The following is a 25973-nucleotide window of genomic DNA, read 5'->3' on the forward strand; positions in this document are numbered from 1 at the left end:
GCCAGTTAACTCGTGTACATGCCAAGCCTTACAGGGCTGTATAAGTCTGGCCCCTTGGCATGTCGCTTCTTTTTAAGCCAGCCACTCTGAAATAGTAGTTGAATAGGCCTGCTTGAGGAAAGGCCAGTAAATGAATCCTAAGCGAAGATTATAGCAACTCAGTGCCAATCTGATGAGGCTTGTTTTTCTAACAAGGACCAACGTAGATAGACACACCATATATTTCTTGTGATGCAAAAGTGTTGAGTGAGAGGGTTTATTTCTGTCTGATTAAGTGTTTATTAGAAAAATCCTGCATACTTTACCTTTGTAACAAAAATCAAACACACAGGCGCACACTGAGGATTTGGTGATGAGGACTTCTTTAATTTGTTATTTCCTGCAACTAGCATTCACGTGTACCGATACGCACAATCTCTGTCACATTCACACATGCAGCAACACCTGCTTCACACCACAAACATGGTGACAGTGGCTGGAGCTGTGTGTGTTTGAGCATCAAACCTGCTCCTCTCAATGACGAGTTTAGAGTCAAGTTGTCATTATCACACACACAGACCACAGACACACACACGTCTGTCATGTCGAAGGCCCATATTAGGTGCCTGACCAGGCGAAGCAAATGTAGATAACAAAGGAACCTTAATATAAAATGTGCCACTGACAGAATAATTACTTGTAATTCAGCAAATTGACTTGTGTTTTTCTCTAATGGGAAGATTTAAGGTGGTCTTAAATTTAATGGCTGATGTACCTGAATAAAAATGCCACCTTTAAGTCCCTTTGTACCTGTTTTCTAATACCCGTCTCAAAATAAAAATAGCTTATAGGTGTCTGCAGAGGTAAAGAGAAATAATCTGCAACAAAACTATAAATAATATTGGCTCTGTCTTGTTCTTATCGGCGTGACATTCGTAACCAACAGTAAATTAACATGCAAAAAAAAAAAGACAATTTTGTGATATTACACAACACAAACGGACTTAAATGTCAGTAGCAATATTTCAGTGATGGATGGACGTTGACGTGTCACAGTAAAAATTATTTATTAATTAAGATTCGTTTTGATCTTAATCCATACCTATGCCTAATGCCAAACATTTGTGTTAGGAATAATAACTTATTTCACTGGCACAATTTTCTTAACAGCATCTAAAACATCTGCATTCTCCACCTTATCCCCGAACTCCTTCTCACGATGTTCCAGGAGAATCCCCTGCAAACAACAACAGGGGGCGTCAACATACAGATGTGTAAAGTCAAAACTCTAATGAACTCAAGATGTTTTCATACTACGCTACCTGGTCTCCAGGTCCGATGACAAACACTCCTCCCAGGATGAAGCCCTCGCCGTTCATGTTTCCCTGGTAACCGGACCTCCACGCCCGCATGAAGTTCTGCCATACTCCGAGGCGAATGAAGCCAAGGCCGCCCATCTTCCTCTGCAGCGGGCCGTAGAAGTGTTTCTACAAGCACATAGTTTAGTTTTAGTCAACTCAGTCTAGAGACATGTGAAGGAAATATTCGCTGAACCTCATTCATTGTAGGATTTTGACCAGTGTTTTAACAGCAAAAATGAATCTATCACTTATTTGCCTCATTTCAAGTTGCCTCTTGGCAGATGAATACAGCGGAAGTCATCTAATTCTCAAGATATATGGCTCATTTGTAATACATAATAATCAGTAGCCTGTTGCCCACATGAGGTCCACCCAAACTATTAGCCACACTAGAAATGGTAAGTCAGTCATTGACCAATCAATTAAATAATCAATTCATTGTTTAATAGCTCGAGCTTCCTTGAGCTTTTAATATCTGTGAATCATTTCTGTTCCTCTGATATGTTGGACTAAAGAAGACAAGAAAAATTTAAATAGTTAAATAGTTTGTATTCTGGACTTCATTAATGACGGTTGTAAACGAGCAAAGTGAATATGCCAACTTGGGCTTTGGGAAACTTTAAAGGCCTTTTGTCAATAGTTTCTGACATTTTATAGAAAAATGATTAATCAATTATTCCCATGTTTTTTTTTTCTGCAGATTAACTGATAATGGAAATGTTCATGAGTAGCAGCCCTAACGTCAGCCTCACTACATTATGGTCATGACTTTGTGACGGGTTTTCATCATCAATGAGTTCTCCTGGCACTGATTTAATCGGTATGCAGTGTCTCCCTCACGTTGACTTTACTTTGGCGGGCCAACCAGGCCGTTTTTGACTGTTGTTATCCATCTGAGAGAACAACAACAACAAAAGGATCTCCGTAGGCATAATTGACTAAAAACGACATGAGGTAACAGAGCCATTATATCTTTTATGTTATGCCACTTCTACACTTGGAAATGGATGTTAATATTCCATTCACCGGCCTAATACAAAGTCTGCCGTTCACAAATACATCTTACTCGTCCCCATGGGTGCTTCCGATGTTGTGTAACGTCAGACAGATGCTACCTCATCATTTTGGAGTAGATTTGCCCCCAGTTTACAAGTAGTAATCCAACTTTAAGTGCTGTTTCACTGTCCTTTTTTCTAGCTCCGAGTTGTAGTAAGTGTTGTTCTAAGTGCACTTGGTTGCTGCGATGTCATTCGGTACCATGTTGGTTTTAATTGTTTTTATAGACCTGCTGCTGTGAAAAGAGATTCAGGGTGAAAAAATCCCAAAACACGAGGTGGTGATTTTGGGCGGCTTAATAAAACATACTGCTGACAAAGACGGTCGACAGAGCAGACACGTACTGGGAGAGAGACTCATTCTTTGTCAGGTTGTTTATGCTGACTGACATGAAGGTGGAATGTAAAAGACGTGATGCTATCCACCACTGCTGACCTCTTCATCGATGTAAATGTCCCCAGCGAAGTGCGGTCTGAAGTCCTCGATCTCTGTGCCGACATTCTCCTTCACCACGGCGACCAGGGGGACCCCGAGCTCCTCTAGCTGGGGCTTCAGAGAGGACAGCTCAGAGGCCTCCTGCAGAGAAGGAATGGGATTATACCATCAGGGAAAATATTTCACACACACTGTTTCAGTTTAAACATGTGAAACACCCTCTCTGTTACCTCTCTGCACAAAAATCATCCGGGCCGGCGTACGGCCATGACCACAGCCCCGTTCGCCTCCCATAGGCTTTTTGCCTTGATGACCATGTTGTCTGCAGACAAAACAAGAAGAAATTGTTTTAGAAACAAGGCTCCAGTCTGACATGTCTCTGATAACAAGAAATCACAGGGTGGGAGATAAAAGACTCAGCCTTCAAACGGAGGAAAAGGAAATAATTCATTGTACTTAAATGTATACCTGTTTACATACATCTATATGTTGAAATGCTTAAGAGCAACACAGTAACTCTACCTTCGGCTAAAGGCAAAGACCCTTACAGTGATCTAATCCGTAATTCCAGCAGATTTAAGAAAGCGGCTTTGCATTAAATGCGACACAAAACTTCATTCAGTGCATGTACAAAGCATACAAACATGCAACGGTGAAGAAAACTGCTGATTCATGTGCTGATGTAATGTTAATTCTCCTCCTGGTGGGTTTAACAACAGCCAGTGTTAATACAAACGGACTTATTGATGGTTGGCATTATTAAACAGCCAATCAGAAAGCCTGCCTACCACCCGTAGTGGAGCGCAGGTCAGTGTCTTCCAGGAACTCCAGCGATGCGTTGGCAGCTTTAGGCAGACACAGATCGGTGTTGGCCAGGAAGATCCCGGCTAGCGCCGCTCCGACAGCGCCCAGACCCAGTGACCACATCCCCATCCCGAACAGCTCCCCCTCCAGCCCCGAGCCAGACACTGCAGCACAAACAGGGTACAGCATAAGAGGAAAAAGTGTAACAAAATCATAATGAAAGAGACTATTCTTTACTTACTCTCATTAATACTGCCTATTGTGGCTGGGCTGCTAAATACGCAGACTAGTCTATGTTTGCATGGCACATTGTGAATCAGGTTTCCTTTAATTCTTACACAATGAGACAACAAATCTCACTGTAGCTGAGCGACCAACAAGACCCGGCTTGCAGATTTTGGCCCGTGTACGAGCGTAGTGTTATATCCGTCTGTGACTGTGGTGCATTTTCACCAGCGCAGCCTCTTCTCACTTTTATCTAATCTAAACCTCATCTGCAAGATTAAATAGCTCACATTCGTACCAAACAGGTGAGATGCTTCTCAAATGTGACCACAGATTTTTTCTTACTTCAGCTGTGTGTGTCATTCTGGGACAAGCTAAACTTTGTATGGTTTATGTGCTTTCAATTATAGCTGATATGAACTAAGCGCTGCAACTGAGTCTCTAAAAAAATAATAATGTGGTGATACTTTACATAGTGGAACCAGGAAACCATAACATTTCCTGAGATGGTTTTCTCGCCATAGAGATCTGATACAGTTGCAACCCCAGTCAGAAGATAGTGAGCACTTCAGCACTTTATCAGATCTCATGGTAACATCTTCAAATGTGTCTTTTGGCCATCAGTTTCTCAATAATCAAATCCACACGTTTAGTTTAATATCAAAACCAGCCACTGCTCAAAATTAAGGAGGCAAGAGAAGTGGCATTTTGTATTAAAAAACAAACAAAACAAAGAACAGCCTAATAAATGATCAAAAGTAGTTGCCAATGAATTGTCAGTCTTCTAATGGATTACCTGACTGATCGTTTCAGCTCCTGTGCCCCTGCGCTTGTTTATTTCACACATTTTACAATGTTTGAAAGAAAAAAGAAAATCATTACTTTTAAGCCACTCATCTATTTTGTCTTCTTTCATGACACTCTTCAGTGTCATGAAGGTCTCGAGTCATTTTAGCACAAAGTGGGTGGAAAGCGGGAGACACCGTGCACACACAGGTCACGACTGTCACACGGTTTCTACCACACGCTTTAGGTTTGGGTTATTGTGGAGAGCAGCTAGCTGTGTGGGCAGCAGTCAAATATATCCTTGCCTGAAGCGGGCTTGTTTGGGTCAGGACTGGCTTTGGCTTTACTTTGGTGAATCAGAGCAGTCTGGGTGGTTAGATACTGTGGCCCGGCTGCAGTGGAGGGCCGGCTGCTCACGGTCCCCAGAGAGAGGGCAGAGCAGCGCAGGGACAGCCTCCAGCTCAAAGCTGACGATCGCCTGGACAGAGCCAGCATCTTGACCGTGGGAAAAGTCTGACCTTCTGACTACACACACGCTCAAGGTTTCACTGAAAGACAGAAACACAAGTCTTTTCTATGACAGTTAAACCACCCGAGCCATGCGACAGACCGTTTCAAAGACAGTATCATCCACCCCTGCTGTAAGCCTGAAGTTACTTTTAAGGAATCTGGATTGGATTTCAAAGAGAGAGAAAAAAAACCTTGGCATCTTTCCTGGCTTACCCGAACTACACAACATACCTACTTGTTAAACCAGTGAGGCTGGTTTTATTTATGCTTACATAAATAACGTTTAGTTGCCACCCTGAAGGGCGTGCAATATCAAAATAAACGCTTCTGATAAAAGTCAAGTACGCATTTTGAATTTGGATCTCATCTTCTCACTGGGGTGTGACAGTTCCTCATTGCAAAGAAACTTCCCATTTTTGCTCCTCCGTCAGCTCGTTTATCAGCACATGAATAAAACTTAAAACAGAGACAGATATAAGTCAGGCTACGACATGCCACACACAGCAATGCACTTTGAATAAAAAAATGACTTTAGATTTACGAAGGATTAAGATCTATTTTTTATGTCCATAAACAAAAGAAAGTATGAACGTCTGCTACTAACTTGTCTCTGCCTCCAAAGTGCGCAGGAAAACTCTCTCTCCTGGGGTTTAGCCGAGCCAGTTTCGAGCAGTGAATCACCTAAATGCATTTGTGCGCTGACACTTAACTGACTGAGGGGGACAAAGGGCTGAAATAAATGATAACAGCAGCGGCAGCAGCCAATAGAGACGTGTGCCCACGCCTCCGACTCACAGGATGAGTAGAGATGCCTTATAAAGCTCCTGCAGAGCGAGCAGTGAGAGGAGCGGTCAGCACTGGCACAGACAGACATGATGTAGTGCTGCCCCGGTCTTTGTAAACCATGAACGCTGCTAATGAATCAAGACTTGTATTTATATTACTGACATGCCTGGGTGGTAGGATGAACAGTCGCATAGCTGCTCGAAGTGGAAAGTAAGCACGCACTTTTGTTTACTGCTGTACTGCAGTGGCTACGTGTTTATGCTATCTACATCAGATATAACTGCAGCGCTAATGTCAAAACGGCTAATTCTCTACACGCTGTCGATAACTGTAGTTCAGATATGTATTTTTTTTAATGTTTTCAACTCCAGTTCTTCCATAAAGCCCCATTAAAGCAGGCTTAATAAATACTGTCATACACAAACATACCTGACCCGATTTGTAGCTGTCAGTAATGTGTCATAAAGTTCTTATTACCAGCTAGTCTAGCAGCCGTGTGTAGTTGTGTAATGACTCATTTCGTGTTAATTCGGACATAATATTTTGTACGAGAGTTCATAAATATATTTAAAAATGGAAAATAAATAAATAAATAAAAACGTATTAAGACTTTAACTTGTGTTAACTTGCTACCTATGTGACATTGCTGCTCTGACTCTTCTACTGGACACTGACACGGATGATGACCTTGTACAGTCAATGTGTGACTAATCAATTGACAGGCTACCTAAAACCTGAAGTTAAAAATGCCCATGATATTTTAACATTTCTTAGATAACTAAGATTGGCAATGAGTGTTACATAACCCATGCAGACTTTCAGTGTCCCACAAAGTTACTGTTGCTATGGTACGTTTAGACGGTGACGAAGCCGTCGCTGCAAACGTCTTATATATTAGCCGTTAGCTCGGCTAGCTTACGTTCAGGTTTAGCCTTTACTTTACCGGGTCTTGGCCTGGAGCTAACACGGTTTGTTGAAACAGGTGCACTTGTTCAGAAGCAGTAACTGTGATTCAAAGGTAATTGGATAGTTCTGTAATAAAGGCACACTCACCAGAATCAATGGAGCGACAAGCAGCGCCTCCAGGCTCGAGCGTTTTGTAAACAGATTTCGGCGCAGGCGTACGAAACGATCCCCGGAGCAGGGAAACTAATCGAACAAGATCGCTGGCTGAGTAGATTTGAGTTTTGACCAGCGTGTTTGTGAGGCTCAACACCAGGCAAAACAACATACACGGACAGGTAATGACGTAGATCATCTTTTTTGTAAGTAAGACTGGTTTATTTGTTTATTTGGAAAACACAAAGTGCGCTTTATTGACTCCAATCTCACTCACGTCAGGCCAAAACTGCCCTGTTAAAAGTGTTGAATTTGTGTGTCAGCATCAAACTTATTTCCTCAGCAGAGTTTAGAAACAAATCTTCATTAAAACACACAAATGAGCATCACATTACTAGAGCAGAGATGCAGACAGTGGGTCAGTTAAAGTGGCACATTTTGTGATATTGCATGACATTCCACCAAAAAAGGGGAATGCATAAAATGTACAAACAGAAGAAATGCAGTATGAGCAGAGTACAGCATGCTGGACATTGCTGTGGTGTACAGAGAACTAGGCTTATGGAATTCAGACATGCAAATGGGGGCATGCTGCAGCCATTATTACATAACACCAAAGTGACAAACAGTCCATTCATTCACATTTTGAGGGTCTATCTTGCCATGTCGTCATGCATTTTGCGGGCCATTCTGAGCACTGCCAGTGTGTTGACTTTGTCCCCAAACTCCTTCTCACGGTGCTCCAGCAGAATACCCTGGAGGAAAAAAAACACACGACCCCTTTAAAACAACAAGGTGCAGCTCCAGATGTCAGAACTTTTTTACTCTGTTGGTTAATGCCCACCTGATCTCCAGGCCCAATGACAAAGACTCCGCCCAGGACGAGTCCTTCACCTCTGAGGTTTCCCCCAAAGCCCCTGCGGTAGGCCCGCCAGAGGCTCCTCCAGACGCCAATACGCAGGAACATGGAGAGAAACATCCACCTCTCTTGAGGGCCGTAGAAATTTCTCTATGAGGATTACATGAGTAGCTCATTAAATGGTCACTTGATAACTTAAAACCACGAAGGAAAGAGTTCTGCAGAGAAGCAGACCTTCTGATCGAGGTAGACCTTCCCAGAGAAGTACTTCTTGAAGCCGTCGAGCTCCTTGCCAATGTTTTCCTTCACCACGGCAAATAGAGGGACTTCAAGGTCCTGCAGCTGGGACTTCAGAGAGGACAGCTCAGCGGCCTCCTAGAGAGGGAAGGACAGGGAGATCCAAATAGCATGAATTAAAGTTAACACGTCAGGTAACTGCAGGTTTCTCATTATTATTACACATACTGGCATGTTATTTCATACCTCTCTGCACAGTAATCATCCAGGTCGCCTGACAACCATGACCACGGCGCCAGTCTTCTCCCACAGAGTTTTGGCTTGGTGTCGCTCATGGACTGAAAGAGACAAAGGAGCTTTTTGAATCTAAATGTCGCTGATAAAAGATGACTCATCTTCCCCACATGAAGAACTCCAGTAAATATCTTGTGTCTTGTGAATGAGGCAGTCCCTGTTTTGGCCAACAGTTTGTGGATTTATCTGACATCAAGACAGACACCAAGAATTGAATTTTTGACCAGTCTTGCATTCTCTTACGTCTGAGAGGATTATATACAGGATTACAGAAATGTTATAATGCAAAGTATAAAGTAAAGAACTGTTTCTGACTTACCTCCTCCAGTGGTCTTCAGTTCTGTCTCCTCCAGCACCTCCAGGTTGGCCCATGCTGGTTTGGTCTGGAACCAGTCTGTGATGGAGCTGATGAACTCTGCAACAAACAGGCTCACCGCCTTCAGGACCGTGGTCACAGTCACCATGACTGTAAACTTGATCCAAGGGCCACCTTCAAAAACAAAGAATGTGCACAAAGATGAACTTTTGCTTCTGCTTTAGGAACTTCTCACAAGATTATGATGTTTTTGCCTTGTCAGGCAGCTAACATTAGAGTGGTTTTACTCTGTGCACTCATCCATGTTTTTGTTAAGTTATTTATCAATTCATTGTACAATGATCATGATTTTCATCCTTAGAACCCAACAGGCAAAACAGATTTTGTAGATCTTCATTTTACTGCTCAGAAGGCTTGACTGCACTCCTCCATGTGACTGCTTGACTCATTCGGAATCTGATTGGCTCAACAGCATGCCCGGATTGCACATAATTGCAAAAGAAAAATACCACGACCATGAAAGTAAAGTTTGTAATAGCTCAACATTTAACAATGCACAATATGTCAACACAAAAGGTAAAATAATGCTAGACTCACCGGACTGCGGCTCGCTGCTAATGTGGAGGAATCTGACGTTTTCAACCAGCCCCTTAAGCCCTCTGAGATCAGATCAGTCCAATCACAGTGAAAGCCTTGCTTATGTGAACGTAACACGATAGAAATTCCTCAAAGGCTGCTGGGAAACAAGGCTCACATTGAGCTGAGTCCTCAGTGCCAGGTTCGGCGTGGTGCAGAGGGGAGCGCTCATCAAAGAGCAGCACGACCTCAGCCATGTCAGAACATTTCTAATTATTTATGTCATCATTATGTTCCCTTCATTATGTTCAAACAGTTATTATACAGTGCACATACAAATATAATACATTGCATTTGTTATTCAGTGTGATAGAACAATACAAAAAATACACAGCTCTTCAGTCTCTTGGTCTTTATAATTAAGCTAATTAGCACCAGTGGTGAGCATAAAAATGTCTGCTGGTTTTCATTGTGTCTTCAGGTCAGTGCCAGAGAAGCTGCTGAGGCCTTGAGACCACTCCAGCTTTTATCACTCGGAGCAAGACCAGAGCAAGACCGCCCCCTGCAGCAGGTTTGTGACAGTACACCAACAGTCAGAGGCTGACTTCAGGGCTGCGACCAACAATTATTTTCATTGTTGATTAATCTTGTACCTCTAGGAATTAATCCCACTAAATGCTTTTAAATCCAAAATTAAAGAATCAGAGACAAATTCCCTGGACGTCGATGGTTTTGATTAAGCTGGTTTCGCAGCTAAGTCCTCCAAACCTTTTTTTTTTTTAAAACACGAGTTCCCATTTTTTGTGTTTTTTAAATCTCCTTTTGGGTTTTCTGTCTGTTAACTGTGCGTTGTTATTTATTCTGCCGACTTTCTTGGGCGGGTCTGCCTCAAAAATGACTTTTGCCCTCTCAGTGGCACTCTCCTGGTTAAATAGGCAATTCTTTTCCCCAATCAATTAATTGTTGTCGACACTTTTATACCGAACCTGATAGGAGCTGCATTTAACAGCTGCATTTTCAAAGTCCATTTTCAAAAACATCCGGTCTCTTTATTGAGCCCTCTTATACAACCACTGGACATGACAGATGTGAGATATAAGTGGAGCCACTGATAGCAACACACCAGTCGGTGTAGTAAAGAGGGTTCAAGGTGAGTGGAGTGTGTGTTAACGAGGTGAACTTACCTCACCTTTATGACTCTGTGCTAGAGTTCGGTTGTTTGTTTTTTTATCTAGTTTACAATGAAATTTTGACAGATCAGTGATGCGAACACGTCGGGCCGAACGTGCATTGCTTGAATGGTATTGTGGTTATATTTCACTCATTGGTGGCAGCTTCACAGTGGAATGTGCTGAGGGTCCAAAATGGGCTTGAAGTGAGACGGGATAGGATGACACTCCACGGGCCCAGCTGCTGCACTCCCTCTGGCTGTTCTGCTGCTGGGCCATCTGCTGGGCCGCGCGTGTGTGTGTGATAGAGTCAGCCTGGCTGCTTGTTTTTGATGCTCCTAGCCATTTCAGGTCATCTAATAAAAACACAAGGGATAGCCACTGGATTTCCTTCCAAGTTATATGAGAAAGGGGAGGGCTACACATCAGGCAGTCAGCCGTCCGTGGTTAAAGTATGCTGAGATGAGTTACTGTACGGTAGAATTTGACAACACACACAGCTCTCATCTGTAAAGTTCAGTCGAGGTCTCCGGGGTTGGTCAGACTGTTTTGCCGCTGGTATTCTCATCGCACACGCAAACATTAACTCACACACAACAAGAGAACTGTGTCTCCTTGGACCAATGCTGCTCCAGTGGGGAGTGTGCGGGGCCGACGACCAATCCCAGCTGAGGATTTGCACCCCACCTCCCATGCGGTGTTCCCGCTCGAAATGCTTCAGTCGACATGTCAGATGCTTATTGTGTGTGTGGAGCCAATCAGAGAGCAAAGTGGGCAGTCGGGGGCAGTAATTACTCCCTTAAGTTCATTTGAGTGGCAAGATCTGCTTCTGGATCTGTTTCAGGACGTTCACGAACGTTCAATCCAGAGACTTTGGATTGCTTTGCTTTGAGAGAGGAAAAGTGGTAATGTTTGTATTCTGTAACCCTGAAACTTCACCCGGCAGCGCTGTAAAGAGAAGCCAAGTAAATCAACATAATGAAAAATAAATCCAAACACAGGGAGCCAGATAAAAGGCTTCAAAAAGTTTGAAAAAAATGTCAAACAACACATCTATTAACTACTAATAGTGGCAGACTTTGTTTATTGCCACGTCATTCTCCAGATAACAAGTTGTAAACACTAATCACGCCACAATCTCTCACAAACACCATAAAAGGTTCACTCTGGCAGAAACCATCCTTTTCTGACTTCCATCCAGATGAAACTGGTTGGTGACCAGACGAGCTCAGAGCTGCGGAGTGACGAGCCGCGGCGTTACGTTGCACGTCCTTGAACTAGGGGAAAGACAAACAGGTGTTAACAGCCCCCGAGGAGGCCAGGCTTCATTTATCTCATCCTGTTCTGTCAAGTTTCAGTCTGACTGACTCTGTGACCCCGGAGCTGTGACCCCGAAGCTTTTAAATTGAAACGCACCAGAGGGTCAATATGACATACATTTCGCGTAGCCAATCAGGCGGAAGGAGGAGACACTGTCATTTCGTCAAAATGATTTGGGATCGGTTCAGCCCCGGAGCGTGTATTTCTTCATAATTCCAATTGTGCCGTTTTCAACGATGTATCTTTTCTCACTTAGTTTAAGTCAACCGGCATTAAGAGTGACGGCATAGATAAAGTGTTCAAATCCAGGCGACCCTCACGCTCTCTGCCGTGATGGCTGCTCAATGACTAGATGAGGATTTGGACAAACTGGAAACCCCACTCACAGTGACACAAAGGTCATTGGGCCTCTATCGTTTTACTTTTCATCTTCTGTGGGGCCCAGCAGCTCTGTAGCTGAAGCTTTTGAGCTTTAAACTTCTTCTAGTGTTCCCTTTGTAGGTTTCATAAAACCTCCTCCTCAAATTGGCCTGTTGAACTCACACCAAAGTGGCAGCAATATCTATTCCCTCTTTGATTGTCGGAACATGGAAGTGTAGATGAACTCAAAAGGAGGCTGCGCATGTTGTTTTTAACGTATTTTTTATTATGATTCATTAAACGGAGAGGATGTCTTCTTCAAAATCAGTCTAGTATTTTTGCATCATTACTTATTTTACGGGATGCCCTAATTGTACACACATTACTTGAAGTGGAAGCCAACATCGACAAAAATGACACACACACACTGACTCCTAACCAAAAGCGTGTCAGTGAATACATACATTTTCCACCCAATTAGCTCCGGGGCTTCTTGAATCACTTCCAAGATTCTAGGAACTTTTCTGCCGTCTAGAGAACCGGCCTGCATTTTCCACCATTTTTTGAGCCACTTTAATGAAGAAAATGAGCTGCATAGTGTTTCACAGAGATGGGTCATATGTTTGGGGATTTCATGATCCACCATACGATCTTATATCGTCCTGTGACCGTCCCGAGAACAAATGTGCTTTTGACAGAAGTGCTCCAGGTATGGATTCACATCAAGTTTCAGAAGTACAAAACTGAATTTGAATGAAACCGTTCAAAGAAAATACATGCTGGATAAAAAAGATTCAAAAATGGAATAAAAAAATGTGTTGCGAAAAATGACACAAACCTCAGTAGTTTGATTTAGAATGATTAAACATTTCAAATAGGTTTTGAGAATGACGCTGATAAATGCTGAGCTGTTTACAGTAGTAAAGATGTCCTAACCTTGGGGACCACGATTGCATTGTTTTACCTGACAGTCTGACCTCCATGTACACGGTAACCGGCTCACACAGAGTTTATATATTTCACCTCAATAGACTATAAAAGTCAATAAGTTACACTTTGAGAGTAACGGCATTATCCAGATGTTATTTTCCGAATCGGTGTGCATTAGTTGGAGCGATGTATCTGAGAAAGAAGCATAGTCCGCGACACACATTCATCCTCTTCATCTCTCAAGCTGGCGTGTTGTCAAAACACTGATAGCGGTTATCTTTCAGCGTAACCAGAACGATCTTGTTAGAGTTGAACAAATCCCTTTCCCTGGTCAGTCATTAACGGAGGTTTGGAGGCGAGCCACACAGGCTCAGAGGAGTCCATCTCTCTCGTTCACGTGTGCACACGTAACAAGTGTGGTGTCTTGAGCGTTTGCACCTGGCTCAAAGACTCTAGTCGGGCCAAAATAAATAGAGGTGTATCATCCGGAGGCTGCACACTGTGCTATCAGAATATCTCCCTGCTCTCTCTCTCTCTCTGGCATCAGGCAGCACATTCACATCTTCGCTAGTTTAATCTAGTTTATGTCCATTACATGTAACTGTAACTGTCTCTGACCTCTGACCTTTCTCTAGCCGTGTCCCAGTTCCATACCACATGGCAAATCTAAGCTGGTTTTCGAGCAGTCTTCAAATATATAGCCTGTATGAAGCAGCATACAATCTAGAAAAAAACTGTCGTTGTCCTGCAATGCAATGCACAAAGTGAACGGAGGCGCTACCCACAGCTGCAAAAATATTCAAACACATTTTTAAGTGGTGGTTTAAACTATGTGAACAATTTTGAAAACAAATATTTAGATGTATTTTTGTCAGGGTTAATTGGTGGTGGTTTTCCACACTTGCAGTCCAATTGCTGTGCAGGGACAGGCCTTGTGGCAGAGCGGCAATGAGCTTTGTTTGTCGCTGAATATTATAATCAGTAATATTGTTCATAAACACAGTATAGAAATGCATGTCTGCTGAATCTCAAAGGTTGGGTGTCTCTCTCTCTCTCCATAGGAAATATGATGTATGACTTCCTGTTAAACTGGTTAAATATGTTGATGATTTTTTGTACAGCAACTGCTAAAACAGTAGACAGTAGATAATTATTGTAAAGTACATCCTGTATATTGGTCCCCCACATTTTTTCAGGAGGAGCTCAACTGTGCTACCCCAAAACTGACATTATCACCATGTCTGAAATGTTTTAATTTCAACTTATTTTAAAGTGACGTTCTTAAGGGACACTAAATACATGATTCTAAATATACCGATTTTAGCTGAACACTTTGTCTAATCATTTCGGCTAACTATTTCAACATTTTATCTATTACTTTAAGCTAGCTGTTTAAAAAGTTCATCCATTACATTATGCTAGCTAATTAAACAGTTCATCCATTACATTATGCTAGCTAATTAAACAGTTCATCCATTACATTATGCTAGCTAATTAAACAGTTCATCCATTACATTATGCTAGCTAAATGAACAGTTCATCCATTACTTTAGTTATTTGAACAATGTTTCTATTACTTTAAACTAGCTATCTCAACAATTTATCCATTACATTAAGTTAGCTATTTAAACAGTTTATCCATTACTTTAAGCCATGTTGACTGTTAATCCATTAGCCAGTTTTAGTTGTCTATTTCAATCGTCACTCATCTGTAACCGCTACAGCGTATCATTTAAACACTTTACTTTTAGCAAACTTTTCAATTTTCTTGTAGCTAAAAAGCAGTTTTTCTTTCAGTTGCTCTTAGCTTATTATTTTAACTGCCTTTAGCTAACTACCTAACTATCAGTGACTTTACATTTTTGAGCAACTTATTTCATCAGTTTATTCAGTTTACAGATTTTAGATTCAAATGTCTAATTTGTTGGTAGTGAAAGAATAATGGATACTTGTTTTTGACCCTCAGCAGCGTTATATCACTCCCAGCATGCAGCCCCTGCCTCTGCAGGTTTGATTTGATTCTCCTGGCCTGGGGTAAAATTAGGTCAGCTTGCTACTGCCGTAAATGGCATTTATTTTTATGTTAACACGGCTGTTTCCAATTTTCACCCATTGCTCTAAACAACCCAAACATTGACGTACTTTATGCGTGTTAACATGTGTGAACCCATAACGTCCCATGTGCCTGTATGCATCAGCCAGAAATCTCATGTGGAACAATTGGTTTAATATAACCTTGTATTGATTATTCTTGCAGTGCTCTCACAGATCTTGTCACTGCTCAAAAAAAACACAAGCTGCATCTACGAAAGGCACACAGATGTCAAGTTGAGACCTGCAGGCCCACTCTAGTTTTACGAATACTCAACTTTTTAGACTTTGATAAAATTGTGATGAGCAGAAGGTAGAAAATCACTCCCAACACACTGGATCTATGATTGAAGTAGGCTGACGCTCTTGTTTTTCAAGTCAGATCTGCTTCAAATGAGGCTTTTAAGCAGTGAGGAAGAGCGGCATTTTATTTTACTCACTACTGAGGGCTAGTTTAAATTCTCCTCTCATTTCATGAGGCCAACTCGACACCAACTAAAATTAGAGCCAGATGAGAGCGCGATGGAGAGAAAGGGTTTGTCCCGCCGCACTGTTTACACTACAACAAAGAGAGATGGGTTTACCTCTCCCTGTCTGCTGGGATTCTATATATGAAAAGGTACAGAGTCGGTGTCTGTGTGAGTCTGACAGTCCCATTGTTTCTCCAGGTGTACGTTTGTGCGCGTGCATACGGCGTGTTTGCGGGTGTCCGCTCGCATCACTTGCACAAACGGTCCAATACAGCCTCTGATTTTCTGTAAAAAAAAAAAAAAAAACAAAAGAAACACACAGGCGTAGTGAATCACCTGAAAGGCCATGAGATATCTGAGGGACACATCTTCATTATTTGATCTTCTCCCAGGAAATGGCTCGATATTTTTCTACAGTCGTGTGCAGAGACAGAAGCCTCAGGCTGGGACTTAGATGGAAAACAGAAGTCAGACAACAGGTGACTGTCTGTTTCTAAACTTGATTATTGGCCGTGATGGAAAGTAACTGCTTACACAGTTATGTACTGAAGTATAAATGTCAACTACTTTTATTTTCTTTTTCATGCTACTTTATACCTCTATTCCACTACATTTCAGTGGGACATATTGTATTTTCAACTCAACTCTTAAGTAAGTACTCAAGTAACAGTACAGTTTTGAGACATTTTACTCGAGTATTTTCATTTTATCCTTCGATAAAGTCAATTTGTGTGTCAAATCTGATGCGATTTTAAAGATTAAGCCACTCAGCACTGTATAAAGTACACCCTAAACCAACTGACACTGAAAATCTGCTCACACCTTAATGCATCGATAATAATTATAATCTAATATTCTAATATATGTATAACAGGACAACAGACTCAGACCAGGCTTTTATTTTTTGAAAGAGCCCTTTACTTTTGATACTATATAACATTTTGCTGATAAAACTTTAAATGTCAGTGTAATTTAAAATGTCATGTTCAGTTTTTTTGAAAAGCGGTGCATGGTAAGCTTTAATCACCCAACAGCATTAAAATAAGCTCCACCTGTTACCGATGCGGTCATCTACACGCGTCATTTTAATGTTGTTTATTTGAATCTACTTTTCAAAAACAACCCGAGACATTAAGATTTTTAATACAAATGTTAAAGTCTGGCTGAGACAAAATCAGAGCTGTATGCATTTTTAATGGGTCATGACTTGGTATGATTTTAGATGTATTGTACATTTTATTGTGTTGTTATGTAACTTTGATGTCTTTCTTCTTACCTTCTTTCTTCTATTAAAAGCCTAACTAGGGACAGGAGTTGGAAACTAGCATTAGCTACAATCTCTGTATGCAGAACATCAGTCACATTGACTTGTTTGTAACGAGTGGAAGTGTTACTATGTTAACTTGCATTGTCCCTATCAAATAAACTAAATTAAATTAAATTAAGCCGTCAAATGTTTGACATGTTTTGCCTCGAGAAATCATCGAAAACTAGTGATCCAATAAAATTCACAAGTGTTATTTTCTTTAAATTGATTGATGGAATAAATGTTGCAGCTCTATATATTCAACATTCGCACTGTCATGTTTCGGTTGCTTTCCGACCAATAATTAACATTTACTTGTGTTCTTTTGCCACTATTGATCATGCTAACATTGCTCAGAACATGATGTAAACAGGAGCAGTTGCATCATTTTCCCACTGGACAATACCTACCTCTTTCTCTCTCCCTCTGTCCATAGGTGGCCCCGGCCGGGTCGAGTTCCAACAGACAGAGCAGTCCCACTGGTGTGACGGGGGGGGGCAGGGGAACCCCCCCTCCCCCCCTGGTTTAAGATGTTCCTGCCCCCACCTAAGACGCATCTCATCCTAAAGTGGGTGACTGTAAACACACAGCCAAGTATCAAACTGTACACCAGGGGTTAACAAGCAGCTTCCACCAGCTGAAATGCCCTCCCATCATCCACTCCCCCCTGGAATGGACTGTCCCATGGATTCACATGACGTGTGTGTGTGTGTGTGTGTGTGTGTGTGTGTGTGTGTGTGTGTGTGTGTGTGAGTGTGTGTGTGTGTGTGTGTGTCAGAGAGAGAGAGAGAGAGTGCGCGCGTGTGTGTCTTCTCTTAGCCATATATATTGGGCCATGTGGACACAGACGTGGAGTTTTGTAGGATAGTCTCTGTATTGGCTGCAGGGCTGTTGGCCTCCCTTTCTTCATTTCTCTCTTTAAGAGTACCAGCAGGAATATAAAGCAGCCTTCAGAGCTCTCTGGAGCGCTTGTTGGTGGGAACAGAGGAACCTTTTCTCCCCGAGAGCACTGAGTCTTTGCTTGAGTACCTGGCCCTGTAGCAAACATGAGTGATCTGCCGGACGATGGCTCTTTCATGTTCACGTCGGAGTCCGTGGGAGAGGGACATCCAGGTGAGTCCTCAACCGGCTGTAGCTACCTGGTTGTGCACCTGAGACTCAGAGTTACACTAAAAATATTCTCTATTGAAGTTTTAATTCAAAGATATTTAACAACTTGTCACATCTTCTATACAACTTTTTAAAAAAAGGAAAATACAATTGCAGCTTATCTTTACCTTCTCCTCATGGACGCACAGAGAAACATGAGCCAGCATTTCTAACAGAACAGCACTTTTATTTGGCAGAAACAGTGACGTGCACGGCAATAAATCTGTGCAAATTGATCTGCACATCCAAAATAACTCCACAGTGCTGCGCATTTACGCTCCAAGCGTGGTTGGTATTCCATTCACAGCAACATGTGTTTACTGCCCCTCACTCTCACTTACAGGCAGCAGGACCTGAATGTGTGCGTGACGGAGTGGTGTTAGGTTACACGCTGAGGGGAAATAAAGTGACCAGTTGGGAACTTAATGCTGAGTGTGCGCAACTGCTGGCATATTTTCATAGTAGGCATAACCATCTACCTGTCAAACAAAAGAGTGCATGCAAAAATCGCACTGCCTCGGAACAACTTCTCTCACAGCCTTGAAGTGTTGGCTGTCGAATCTCGTCCCAAAAAATGAGCAGTCGCATGTCGGCAACACTTCACTCATGTCCCCTGATTCAGAATTCGTGAGCAGTATTTGTATATAAACCTCCAACCTACAGAGGAAAACTCAGTACGGTTTTTATTCTTTCAGTCACTGCCCAAAGCTCATGACCAAAGGCTAGGGATGGACCGTAGATCCACCGATGCATCGAAAGGCTTCGCCTTCCAGTGCATCACTGCTGACATCGCGCCGATCCGCCTGTCCATCTCGCTCTGTTTTGTCCTCCCTCATGGACAAACCCAGAGATACTTGGACTCCTTCAATTAGAGCAACAACTCGAGCCATGGCCTCATACTTGGAGGTGCTGACTATCATCCAAGCAGCTTCACTGACGGTTCATTTAGCGAACTCACCGGGGTCAGTCTGGGACAGCCTCACCTCGGATTCTGCACATATCAGTCAACGGCAAGGACGTTTCGGTTATATTGTGACAGACGGAGTAGACGCACATTCATTGTTTGAGTATAGGCCAACACTAACATTTTAGTCCAGAGAATCGGTGACGACAGACAACCCTGGCGTAGGCCAACACCCACAAGAACACAACACTGTATCTTTGGATTTACAGACATGTAGTTATGTGTTTGTTAGGCAAGCGACAAGATGTGGGGTATCGGAAGTGTTCTGGTTTCCATTTGTAGTCTGTTTTTAGCCCGATTTCTATCAACCAAAACAAAATCGTATCTCGGAACACATCGGTTATTGTCCGATGTCGATTTAGCTTTTACTTACTTTTTTTTTTTTAGATATGTCTCTACGGACTTAAGCAATGTCTATCAACTCCAATTCCATTCATGTGTCTCAAGCTGCCTATCGGACTGTAAACAATGACCAGCGTGTGAAAGAGGCAGTCTTGACCCAAACATCTGCAATCCAAATATCCTCTGACTGCACCAGAAAACATTTTTAAAAAATGGAGAAATGTCTTTAAAGTGGTGCAAAACTACATTTTACTGAGTTATGAACCATTTGATATATGCTTTTATGCTGCTTCTAAATACTAAACCGATGGACAAATGAGACCAATATGTTATGTAAACACCAGTGATAAAAGTTCAGACGTACTCTGCCCTCTGAACATTTGCCTGTAGAACCCCCGCTCTCGTCAATGTGTTGTAATCCTCTAACTTACATATGACCTCTGTGATGGTTGATAATCAGTCAACACAGCGGAGGTCACCAGTTGTGCATCTTAAATTGCTTACACATTGACTCAAGAGGCTCCGTTTGGTTTTGGTTTGCGACAACAACACTGATCACTTGCTTTCTGTAACTGACAGAAAACAAAGCTGCGTCCACATGTCACACCTCCCCGAAGAGATTCTGGATATTGAACTCTGTATATGTTTTCAGCGTTAAATTTCCCATACACTGTTTGTACATTGACAGAGGTGTGTGTCCTTGGCAAAAGGCCGCGGCGCACACCTTTTGATTTGATAACAGACTTTGAGGTCTGCGCTGTTCCCACTGATAGCAGACATTTTTTTGTGATCAGAGTTGGACCCGTCACAGAGATATATGATGTTGTACAACCGCCTGGTGATGTTGTTTGTGTGTTGCTTTGCTTCAGCAGGATGCAGAGAGAGATAAACACTGAGTCATGGCTGCCGGCAAACGGTCTTCCTGTTCAGGGGTTAGGGTTTAGCACGTAACCTTTCAGAAAGATATTTTGAAAGTTCTCCGAAGCTAACAGCTTCTTTTTATCAATACAAGCAAAACTGTAATATTGCTCCAATATCTTTTTCTTTTTTTTTCTGTCCTATAAACACATCCTCAAAAACGTCAGGTATCTCAAATGAACCTCTCAGCGCGATTCTAAATTCATATCACACCATCTAAATGTTTTGCTTGATGATCCACAGACAAGATTTGTGACCAGATCAGTGATGCCGTCCTTGACGCTCACCTGAGGCAGGACCCTGACGCCAAAGTGGCCTGTGGTGAGTAAACCGGAATTCAGATCGATGGAGACAAAGGCGACATGTGGTCTGCTTTGACATAACATCACCTGGAATTTGAGTCATCAGCATTTGTGAGATTATGTATTGTATTTTAAATATTGACCTCTGAATGGCACGAGATGACCACATGTGGGCTTAAACCCTGTGAGCTCCCTGTGAACAGGCCGGTCAGCTGTCTTAAAGATTTCTTAAAAAGTGTTTCTTTGTGTAATCGCGCTCATTGTTTTGACAGAAACGGTGTGTAAGACCGGCATGGTGCTGCTGTGTGGAGAGATCACATCTCGGGCCAACGTGGACTACCAGAAGGTCGTGAGGGACGCCATCAAACACATCGGCTATGACAACTCCGACAAAGGTGAGAAAGTGGCACAGGAGTCGACAACAACAGGGTTCATCTGCGCGCCATGTTGTCAGCTTTTAACCTCTCTTTTCTCTTTCGCTCTCTCCCTCTTGCAGGTTTTGACTACAAGACGTGTAACGTGCTGGTGGCTCTGGAGCAGCAGAGCCCGGACATTGCTCAGGGGGTCCACGTTGACAGACAGGAGGAGGACATTGGAGCCGGAGACCAGGTAGAACTGTCGCAACAGCACAGCGTTTTGTTGGGCTCGTGTCGGCTTAGTCACAGAGGCAGATATCACAGTTTGTTTGACCCAATACGACATGTAGCGGAACGGAAGTGGCTGTTTTTTAAATGTTTTACTCAGTCACGGCAGATAATCATTAGTGATGTGGCCGAACAGCGAGCTCCCACTTTGCTGTCGCTTTAACTACTCTATAAACAGTGAGCTGGTTGCGTCCAGTGACTCCCCACCCAGGGGTCAGGTTCCAGCAAAGGCTCAGAAGATAATTCTGAGGGGTTAGGAGATAATTGATGAGGGTCGGACAGAAGGAAAAACAAAGTTCTGCCACACAAATGTGTAATTATTACACTGCTTTTATATGAGATGTGAACATTTTGATACCAGGGGGTTTAGGCTTTAACAACGCTTTGTATTTAATCTGTATCTCAAAATAGTAAATGTCTTTGGCTACATTCCATCGCTGAAATTTAGTTTTTAATTTTAAAAAGGTAACAATTTAAAAAACAAACAAACAAAACACAGAGATTTAAGATTTGAAATTTCTTTATTTGTCTATAATTGATCTATTTTTGTTTTATTGTACTGGATTTGATCACTATTTTATGTCTTTTATTTCTGTTTCTTTATAGGTGCATACAGATGCACTGTTCCTGTTGTTGCTCTGCGTGAAGTATTTTACAACTTCTGAAGTCTTCTTTGCATGGATTGTATTATCTCTGTCTCACGTGACTGTCCTGATGTTACCTCAGTATAACTCGCTCTAGCTGACCCCTCTCAGGCTGCAGTGTAGCGATTATGTGCATATCAATAATACATCGTCTGCCCTTTTGTTACAGATTGAGTCACCATTACTTTTTTCCTGCTGATCATGTTAACATCCTGCACTGTTTGCCTGTGCTGTGTCTGCTCTGACCCTCTCTGCCTGTCTGTCTCTGCTCGGCAGGGTCTGATGTTCGGCTACGCCACTGATGAGACGGAGGAGTGCATGCCCCTCACCATCGTCTTAGCCCACAAGCTCAACTCAAAGATGGCTGAACTCAGACGCAACGGCGTCATCAGCTGGCTGCGTCCTGACTCTAAAACACAGGTGACGCTTCGTGTTCTCCTGCAGCACAAAACAGAAGTCTCTGTGTGAAGGAGTGTATTGTTGTTACTCTGGGCGTCCTCCAAGAGATTTATTTTGGTGCCAGCAGACACAAGCGGATCAATGGTGGCTACTGTAACTATTTCAGATAAAGCTCTCTGTGTAGAAATAATAGACTTTTGACTGATTTGGAGGCAGTTAGCCGCTGACTGCAAGTCTGAGACATAAAGCGTCTAATTGTTTTGTGTTCCAGGTCAAATTTGGGTTGTTAGAACATCCACATATCTGAACAACAGCTTTAGATTTAGCCCAGATTGGACCCAGCACAAGTTTACACTAGATCAAAGGGGGTATTAATGAATTAATAAATTAACAAAGTACAGAAACAGCCATTTTAATCTGGGATGTTAAAAAAGAAATAGGAGCATGATTTCACTTTGAGATTTAGGCGAGGTTCTGCGCGATTACACGATTATTGGAAACTTAAATCGTCCCGTGGAGAAATCTGGGTCGTTAGCGACAGGGAATTTCCGGCGTTGTGCGCCGACGTTTGATTTCTTTTCTGCGCCACAGGTGACGGTCCATTATGAGCAGAGGGATGGAGCCGTGATCCCCAAGAGAGTTCACACCATCGTGATCTCTGTCCAGCACGATGACTGCATCTCACTGGAGGACCAGAAGAGGGTGCTCAAGGAGAAGGTAGAGCCCCGTAAACACACCTCGCAGGGCTCCCGATAATGTTTTTCTCAAGAAACGTAGTCTTAATGTTGCGTCAACTCTACCAGGTGATCAACACTGTGGTTCCTGCTAAATACCTGGACGACAAGACCATCTACCACCTCCAGCCGAGTGGCCGCTTCGTCATTGGAGGACCCCAGGTGACCGCCACGCGCAGACTGCTTATTTTACCCAAAGATTAACTCCAAACCACCGCTCCTTTTTGGTGACCGTCCCCCTTTCTTTCGCCGAGCAGGGTGATGCTGGTGTGACAGGCAGGAAGATCATTGTAGACACATACGGAGGGTGGGGAGCTCACGGCGGCGGAGCTTTCTCTGGCAAAGACTTCTCGAAGGTCGACCGCTCCGCTGCCTACGCCGCCCGCTGGGTGGCCAAGTCTCTGGTCAAAGCCAAACTGTGCAGGAGAGTCCTGGTTCAGGTGGGTGCCGAGCTTCATCCAGACACGCACGAGGGCTGAGGCCGTCTGAAGCGTAGACACAACGTGCTGATAAAACCATCTCTCTCTCCCCGTCTGTGTGTGTTACAGGTGTCTTATGCCATCGGGGTGGCCCATCCTCTGTCCATCTCCTTGTTCACCTACGGTTCCTCCGAGAAAACAGAGACAGAGCTGCTCCACATCGTCAACAAGAACTTTGATCTGCGGCCAGGCGTCATTGTCAGGTAAACGCTGTTGACTGTGGGGATTTCTTCTTTTTTTTTTTGTGATCCCAGCATCTTCCAAATCAGTTTCACGACAGACATTTTTGTTTCTGGAAAATGTAGACAATCTTTGTGAAAGCTGTCGAAGCTGCTGCTTTCTTCTCCCTCTGTGTGTGTTATTGGATTTTACCACTAGAGGGCGACAAAGTTGGACATTTTCAATTTGTGCACATAGTGGCTTTAATGCCGGTATGTGTGCAGATGGGAAACCAATCAGCAAAAATGACAACCGTAACTACATCATATATAGAATTTAAAGTAAGACTGGAATTAATCTGCGATGGTTTTATCTCTTCCTCCCCAGGGAGCTGAACCTGAAGAGGCCGATCTACCAGCAGACAGCCTCTTACGGCCACTTCGGCCGACCAGAGTTTACTTGGGAGATTCCCAAAAAGCTTGTCTTCTAAATACTCCACCTGCTCTTCCTGATCGACTCACCCGGAGGCTGAACGAGATCGCTCTTCGTGGGCTACATCGACTAATAGAATATTTTTGATCTGACGAACTAAAGCCAAAGTTAGGGATAAATCAGCTTTAAAGATGAGATAGAGATAATTATACGCAGGAGTGGTTGAGGCTGATGGACATATACTGGGACACAGAGGACATGTCAGAAACCGATTTTTTTCTGGTGCCTAAAACATCGAATTATTTGTATTTTAGTACGATTGCTGGTCAAAGAGTTTCCCTGCTAGCGTAAAGGAACACCACAGCAACTAAAACACTCTGAAGATAAACACTAGAGGCAGAGTGTTTTACCTCAACGCGGTGACCTTCACGTGACCAGTATGATGTACAGAAACAACCTTGGTGCTTCACTTTTAAAAGTATTTTATCCTATAAACGCCACAAGTGTAATTATAGTTCAACCAAAGGGCTTGGCTTTAAAAGAAAACTTAATCTTTTTGTTGTGACTGTAAAATTCCTTTTTTCCAAGTCTTCTTTTGTAATGCGTGCCACAGGAAGCTGCTTGCACTGTTACAATCACCACTGAACATGAAGACAGGTCACTAAAACGTGGGGAGAACTCTTAATGTCTTAATGTTACAATCAGTCCAATGTAAAATAGCCATGCATTCTCGTGTTTCCACACTGCTCTTCTTCTTCTCTCACCTCGCTGCTTCGTTTTCACATCAAGGCGCTTTTATTGCCACACAGATCTGTATCTTTGTCTTTTTTTTCTTCTTCTTCTTCTTTTTTTTTTTTACCTGCAGGCCTGCTGTGTGTGTCCACAAATGTGACGCATTTCAACAAATAACCAGAAGTCTTAACTCTGATCTGCTTTTTAATCGATCTCTGCTCTCTTTGCAGTGAACAAGTGGACCACCGATGTCTTACATTTGCTTAACTTGTACTATAAGCTTCTGTTGATCCAAGCTAATATCTGACACAATGCAATCTTCTATATCTTTGTGACGCTGAGCTAATTTCTTACGCGATGCTGAAAAAACCTTTCAGACTATTGTAAAAACTGTGCGCTGCAGCTCTACTTTGCAGACCCAGATGCTTCCCCATGAGTTTAGAGGAAAAAAGGGAGTGTTTATTGAAATATTTAGAAAACTGTAAATCAGCTTTCGCCCGTGCTTAATCACAAAGTATTTAATCTAATTATTTGCTCCTGAAACACTTCTGAAGGAAGTGGAGGAAGTGTGACCAGTGCTCCCTTTAAAACGTCACGTGCTTTCATCTACAGCCGACATTGTTTTTGTAAGAGAGGCTTTCCTCAACGTAATGTGTTAATCTGTGTCACCCACTGTGGACAACCTGGACAATGTAAATAATTGAACAATAAAGAAAATTAAAGATGTAAACTGTCATCTGGTCTTTTCTACCTGTTAGATTAAAGGAGAAGTTCACTGACTTTTTTAAAAAAAAAAATCCTGTTAATCCTTTTAACATATATTGATGAGGTAATGTATATAATTTTGGCGATGTAATATTAATAACAGTAATATGACGATGGGGATTTAGGGTACCACAAGACTACGAAGCAGCCAGAAATGGGACACGAGATACTGCAAAGGCAACTGCATTATTTCTGTTTGTATAAAGAGAAAAGACAAGGTAACCTCCCCTTTGTAGTGAAAAGAAAATTGTCCTCCTCGACAGCTCTAATCAGTGAAAACATATCATTTGAAAGTATATAATAATATGCAATGAAATACCTGTGCTGATTAAAGACATAGAACGATGTGTCCCCCCCCCCCTTAAATAGCTGGCTTAAAAT

General features: G+C 42.6%; 2 protein-coding genes and 1 pseudogene across 6 annotated transcripts; 1 reads left to right on the plus strand and 2 right to left on the minus strand.

The window, feature by feature from the left end:
- Positions 1 to 345: 345 nt before the first annotated feature.
- LOC115596590 (peroxiredoxin-like 2A) lies at positions 346 to 7129 on the minus strand. Of its 5 annotated transcripts, none has more exons than XM_030441801.1 (7): positions 6996 to 7101; positions 4952 to 5194; positions 3620 to 3799; positions 3062 to 3153; positions 2832 to 2972; positions 1302 to 1466; positions 346 to 1216 (listed from the first exon to the last, which is right to left on the minus strand). In XM_030441801.1, exons 2-7 carry the CDS (start codon positions 5139 to 5141, stop codon positions 1121 to 1123), a joined length of 864 nt encoding a protein of 287 aa, XP_030297661.1. In that variant the 5' UTR covers positions 5142 to 5194; positions 6996 to 7101; the 3' UTR covers positions 346 to 1120. The 5 variants fall into 5 exon arrangements, with proteins under 5 accessions (XP_030297661.1, XP_030297662.1, XP_030297660.1 ...); XM_030441802.1 differs by lacking the exon at positions 6996 to 7101 and adding an exon at positions 5761 to 5923; XM_030441800.1 differs by lacking the exon at positions 4952 to 5194 and having other exon boundaries at positions 6996 to 7129.
- A 67-nt stretch (positions 7130 to 7196) lies between these two features.
- Positions 7197 to 9433, minus strand: LOC115596592 (peroxiredoxin-like 2A; annotated as a pseudogene).
- Positions 9434 to 17754: 8321 nt separating this feature from the next.
- mat1a (methionine adenosyltransferase 1A) lies at positions 17755 to 25553 on the plus strand. Its single transcript, XM_030441799.1, has 10 exons — positions 17755 to 18042; positions 20546 to 20623; positions 20877 to 20999; positions 21101 to 21213; positions 22169 to 22312; positions 22883 to 23008; positions 23095 to 23187; positions 23283 to 23465; positions 23574 to 23707; positions 24051 to 25553. The coding sequence occupies exons 1-10, from the start codon at positions 17976 to 17978 to the stop codon at positions 24151 to 24153; spliced, it is 1164 nt and encodes a 387-aa protein (XP_030297659.1). The 5' UTR covers positions 17755 to 17975; the 3' UTR covers positions 24154 to 25553.
- Positions 25554 to 25973: the final 420 nt, after the last annotated feature.

Source organism: Sparus aurata, chromosome 15 (genome assembly GCF_900880675.1).
Source record: "Sparus aurata chromosome 15, fSpaAur1.1, whole genome shotgun sequence".
Classification (NCBI taxonomy): Eukaryota; Metazoa; Chordata; class Actinopteri; order Spariformes; family Sparidae; genus Sparus; species Sparus aurata.

Excerpts from the sequence above, each read along its gene's own strand:
- mat1a (XM_030441799.1), top strand. The coding sequence starts at position 17,976 with ATGAGTGATCTGCCGGACGATGGCTCTTTCATGTTCACGTCGGAGTCC. Across the intron at positions 23,009-23,094 it reads AGAGGGTGCTCAAGGAGAAG|GTGATCAACACTGTGGTTCC; the intron begins GTAGAGCCCCGT and ends CAACTCTACCAG. Across the intron at positions 23,188-23,282 it reads TCGTCATTGGAGGACCCCAG|GGTGATGCTGGTGTGACAGG; the intron begins GTGACCGCCACG and ends TTCGCCGAGCAG.